This window comes from Haliaeetus leucocephalus, unplaced genomic scaffold, assembly GCF_000737465.1.
Source record: "Haliaeetus leucocephalus isolate CR32 unplaced genomic scaffold, Haliaeetus_leucocephalus-4.0 Scaffold110, whole genome shotgun sequence".
Taxonomy (NCBI): Eukaryota; Metazoa; Chordata; class Aves; order Accipitriformes; family Accipitridae; genus Haliaeetus; species Haliaeetus leucocephalus.
The window spans coordinates 2,064,214-2,069,438 of NW_010972546.1; the positions used below are offsets into that span (position 1 = coordinate 2,064,214).

At 67.3% G+C, this 5,225-nt stretch overlaps 1 protein-coding gene across 1 annotated transcript in view; it reads left to right on the forward strand.

The window, feature by feature from the left end:
- Nucleotides 1–5,225, forward strand: part of RARA (retinoic acid receptor, alpha) — a 13,724-nt gene extending 8,499 nt beyond the window's left edge. Inside the window, exons 2-8 of the mRNA XM_010585564.1 lie at nt 2,240–2,388; nt 2,484–2,625; nt 3,613–3,773; nt 3,856–4,032; nt 4,110–4,314; nt 4,557–4,715; nt 5,007–5,225. Of these exons, the coding sequence (XP_010583866.1) occupies nt 2,240–2,388; nt 2,484–2,625; nt 3,613–3,773; nt 3,856–4,032; nt 4,110–4,314; nt 4,557–4,715; nt 5,007–5,218 (1,205 nt within the window). The 3' untranslated portion in view covers nt 5,219–5,225. The remainder of the gene's footprint in view (nt 1–2,239; nt 2,389–2,483; nt 2,626–3,612; nt 3,774–3,855; nt 4,033–4,109; nt 4,315–4,556; nt 4,716–5,006) is intronic.

Below are 5,225 nucleotides of genomic sequence, written 5' to 3' on the forward strand. Positions count from 1 at the left end.
GGGGCAGGATGCCTGGGTCCCTCCTGTTCCAGGAGGAGATGGGGCTGGGGGAAGGGAGGGAGCTCGGACGCCGGGGTCCCTGGTGTCCCCAGCCGGCCCCCCCTGCACCCAGCCCCACGAGAGCAGGGGAGGTTTGCACCCATCCTGCCCGATCAGCACCTTTGGGTGCTGCTCTGTGCCCTCCCATTGTGCCGCAGGGGTGTGAGGGGCACCCAGGCCTGATGCTACCTTGAGGGGCTCTTGGGGTGCGCTGGCCGGGCAGGCGGCTGTGCCTGCAGCCCCGTCCCCTTCCCGGTGGCACCGTGGTCCCTTCGCTGGTGGCTGCGGTGGCAGGGGATTCCCGTGGTGCTGGCACAGCCGTGCCTACCGACGTGCGCCGGCGCGGGGAGGGGGGAGCCGGGTCCCCTCCCCCCCCCTTCCGCACCCAGCACATCAAAATCTTGTCAAATCTGCATTTTGTGAGTGCAGCTCTCCACGAGGAAGTTCTTAAATTATATAAAAGAGGCGATAAATTATAGACGACGTTCGCTCAGTCACTTTAATGGCTCCGCTCCCTCAAGTGGCAGCGGTGATTTATTCAGTGCCGCCCAGGAAGCGCTGCCCGGGTCGCTCGCCTCCGCACCCCGCACACTCGTATCCCACCCCGCACGCTCGTATCCCACCTCACACGCTCGCCTCCGTACCCTGCACGCTGGTATCCCACCCTGCACACTCGTGTCCCACCCCGCACGCTTGCCTCCGTACCCTGCACGCTGGTATCCCACCCCGCACGCTCGTATCCCACCTCACACGCTCGTATCCCACCCCGCACGCTCGTATCCCACCTCACACGCTCGTATCCCACCCTGCACGCTCGTATCCCGTCCTGCACGCTCGTATCCCATGCTGCACGCTCGCCTCCGAGCCCCGCCTGCTCGCCTCCATGCTGGCGCGCTCTCCCGTCCCTGTTGTGTTGGGGGACGAGCATCGTGGGTGGCTTTGTCCCCGTTGTCCCCCTTCCCTGGCTCCATCTGCACCCATGACCTTCGGCGAGTGGCCGGTGGCACAGCCAAGCTGGGGACCCCCCACCCTTCATCCGTCACCCCCCCCAAGCCCCACCAACCCCAGTGGGACCCCTCCTCGGCTTAGCTCTAGGGTGGGGGGGGGTGTGGGTGCCCCTGGCCAGGGTTTCTCCCCGCAGCACCCCGGCCCCGGGGGGAAGCGGGCTGCGGCGGGGCCTTTTTTGGGGTGCAGGGGCCGGCGGGGCGGGCTCCCCCGCCGGGCCTGGCCTTTAATATCCTGTTTGACTGGTTCGCTTGGCTCCTGCTGCAGAAAAACATTCGCAAACATCCCGGAGGAGCCGGGGAGCGCTTAACCCCTGCCTGGCTGCACCCCGTGCCAGGGGCTGGCACCCCAGCTGCACTGCATCCCCGCCACGGCTGGGGCTACGCCGGGGCGGGGGCACGGGGCGTGTCCTGGGGGGCCTCAGGCACCTCCTGGGCGGTCCTGGTGATAGTGGGGGAGAGGGGTGATCCTGGGGGGCGGCGGGCATGTCCCACGGGATTTTGGGGTGCAGGCACGTCCCATGGTTTTGGGGAGCAGCAGGCACTGGCTGCATCCCCCGGGCTGGCTCGGCTGTTGCAGCACATGGTGGCCGGGGGCTCCCCCCTGTCATGGGGACGAGGGCAGCGCTGCCTTTGGGGAAGTCCCCCACGGGGGGCCCGTGGGGTGCCGGCCGGGTGCCACCATGCCCGTCCCCTCCTGGGGGGGCTGTGCCTTCGGTGCTGGGGCGGTGGGCGCAGCGGGTGGTCCCCGCATTGTGCACACGTGTGTGCAAGGGAGTGCGTGGCACCGGACCCCGCACCAGGACTGCACCGCACCGGGACTGCACCACGCCAGTCCCGCAGACGCCATCAGTGCCGCCTGTGTGGGGGGCTCCTGGGATCCCGGCTTTTTTCTTTTTTTTTTTTTTGTTTTTTGTTTTTTTTTTTGTCTGCCTGAATTCCACATCGTCTCTGTGGCCTGGAAATGTCAAGTTGCATCTTCCCAGCTCACATCCTCTCCCCACCGGCCCCGTGCGACCCAGCCCCGTGGCTGGGCAGGGCTGGGGTGGGCAGCGCAGGGAGGGGCTGGCAGGACCACCGGACCCAGGGACCAGCCCTAGTGCTGTTGGGGGTTACAGGATGGGGTGGGGGGGTCCCCGCAGGGCCAGCCCTGCCCGGGGGTCTCCGTGTCCTGAGTGCCACCGCCTTCCCTGCAGCCGTCGAGACGCAGAGCACCAGCTCGGAGGAGATCGTGCCCAGCCCACCCTCGCCCCCGCCCCTGCCCCGCATCTACAAGCCCTGCTTCGTCTGCCAGGACAAGTCCTCGGGGTACCACTACGGGGTGAGCGCCTGCGAGGGCTGCAAGGTGAGAGCTGCCAGCGTCCCGAGCCAGGGCCACTGTCCCCGCGGGTCCCCGGTGTCCCCGGTCCGGGCGCTGACCGGGACGTGCGGGGTCCCCAGGGCTTCTTCCGCCGCAGCATCCAAAAGAACATGGTGTACACGTGCCACCGGGACAAGAACTGCATCATCAACAAGGTGACGCGCAACCGGTGCCAGTACTGCCGCCTCCAGAAGTGCTTTGAAGTCGGCATGTCCAAGGAGTGTGAGTGTGGACAGGGGTGGGACAGGGATGGGGATTGGGATGGGGACGGGGATGGGGACACCCTGCCTGGGTGCAGCCGGGGGGGGGCAGTTCCTGGTGGTGGTGGGCCATCCCGGCAGCCCCTGCCATGTGCCCAGTGAGGCCCTTGGGGGGATGGAGGGGGGGGGGGCTGGATTTGTGTCACAGCCTGGCCGTTGCCCAGGCAACGCGTGATTGATGATGTCAGAGATAAATGATGCTGACGAGGCCTCCTGGCGTCTGCGTGCCAGTTGTCATGGTGCCCGGCTGTACCCCCAGCGCGCGGCACAGCATCGCCGGGGATGGGTGACCGGGGGCGATGGCTGCTGGGGCACAGCTGCCCCCCCCTGCCCAGTCCTGCCCCATCTGCCTGCCCCTGTGGGGCCCGTGACCCCCCCCGGGAGAGGGCTGGCAGATGCTGGGGTGGGCCGGGCACTGCCACGGGGGGGGTGTTCAGCATCCCAGGGGCTGCAGCTCAACCTGCACCTAAGGGGGGTCCTGGCCCCCCCACGGCCCACAGAGGCTGATCCCTGTGGGCTGCGGGGCTGGGGCTGTCCCCGGCTGCTCCCCCCCCCGCCGCTGCCGCCTCGAGGGCATCCTCCGCACGCCCCCATGATGAGCGTGGTGGCTCAGCTGCCATTTTCTCTCCCTGGTGTTATTCTCCGCTGTATTGGCTTTGCAGAGCAGAGCTGAGCACTGTCCCCGTGGCCAGGGGTGTGCCCCCCCCGCCATGGGTGTGCTGTCACCCCTAATTGCCTCCTAATGACTTGGGGGCTTATTTAAAGGAAAGCTGTGCAGGCTGGCGGCTCCACTGGCCATTTGCCACCGCAGCTGATCCCATCACGGGCGGTGGGGTCCTCATCCTGCCCTGGAGGGGGGCACAGAATGCCGAGGGGCCGAGCCCCACCTTGGGCAGGGGGTGCTGGGTGGCAGTGGGGCTGGGTGACGCTGACCCTGCCGTCCCCACAGCCGTCCGCAATGATCGGAACAAGAAGAAGAAGGACGTGCCCAAACCGGAGTGCTCGGAGAGCTACATCATCACGCCCGAGGTGGAGGAGCTCATTGAGAAGGTGCGCAAAGCCCACCAGGAGACCTTCCCCGCCCTCTGCCAGCTCGGCAAATACACTACGGTGAGTGTCAGGGGGTCCCGGGGGGGTGCTAGGGAGCGCGGCAGCCTCCCCCGTGCCCTCATCCCTCTGTTTCTTGCTGCAGAACAACAGCTCGGAGCAGAGGGTCTCCCTGGACATCGACCTGTGGGACAAGTTCAGCGAGTTGTCCACCAAGTGCATCATCAAGACGGTGGAGTTTGCCAAGCAGCTCCCCGGCTTCACCACGCTCACCATCGCCGACCAGATCACCCTCCTCAAAGCTGCCTGCCTCGACATTCTGGTGAGAGCGGGGACTGGGACGCGGGCAGGGACGGGGAGGGGACACCAGACTGAGCCCCTCGCCCTTGCTCCCCCCAGATCCTGCGGATCTGCACGCGCTACACGCCGGAGCAGGACACCATGACCTTCTCGGACGGGCTGACGCTGAACCGCACACAGATGCACAACGCCGGCTTCGGGCCCCTCACCGACCTGGTCTTCGCCTTCGCCAACCAGCTGCTGCCGCTGGAGATGGACGACGCCGAGACGGGGCTGCTCAGTGCCATCTGCCTCATCTGCGGAGGTGGGTGCCGGGCAGTGTTGGGGGGGGTGCAGCCTGCTCAGCTGTCCTCCCCAAATGGGTGACGAAGAAGACCCCAAATGGTGCCCTTTGCCATGACACAGCCACCCCAGTGACCCCCTTGGGGCCCAGTACAGGGAGCTGGGCCGTATCTGCACCCACGGGGGGCAAAGGGGAATGACAGGATGAGTGCTGCCCCCCATAACCACTGTCCAACCCCCACCCCCACCCCGCTCCCCACCCAGACCGCCAGGACCTGGAGCAGCCCGACAAAGTGGACAAGCTACAGGAGCCGCTGCTGGAGGCGCTGAAGATCTACGTGAGGAAGAGGAGGCCCAACAAACCCCACATGTTCCCTAAGATGCTCATGAAGATCACGGATCTCCGCAGCATCAGCGCCAAGGGTGAGCGCTGGGGCAGGGCTGGCCGCGGCTCCGTGTCCCAGGGGAGCATCCCTTGGGCTCAGCATCGTCGTGGGGAGGGGGGGTCCAGGTCACGCATCCTTCCCCAGGGCACGGCATCCTCCGGAGGGGATGAGGGAGGTGGTACCCCCAGCACTGCATCTTCCAGGGATGCTGGGGACATGGCCGTGTCCCTTCTCCTCGGCACCCGGGGGGGGTGGGGAGTGGAGCTGGGGGTGCTGGTTTGGGGGTGCCAGCAGTGCCCTGCCCTGCTGACCCCGACCCTTCCCGCAGGCGCCGAGCGGGTGATCACGCTGAAGATGGAGATCCCAGGGTCGATGCCGCCCCTCATCCAGGAGATGTTGGAGAACTCGGAGGGCATGGACACGCTGGGGGGGCAGCCGGGTGGCCCCCGCGCCGGCAGCCTGGGGCCCCCCCCGGGCAGCTGCAGCCCCAGCCTTTCGCCCAGCTCCAACCGCAGCAGCCCGGCCACGCACTCGCCGTGACCCGCGC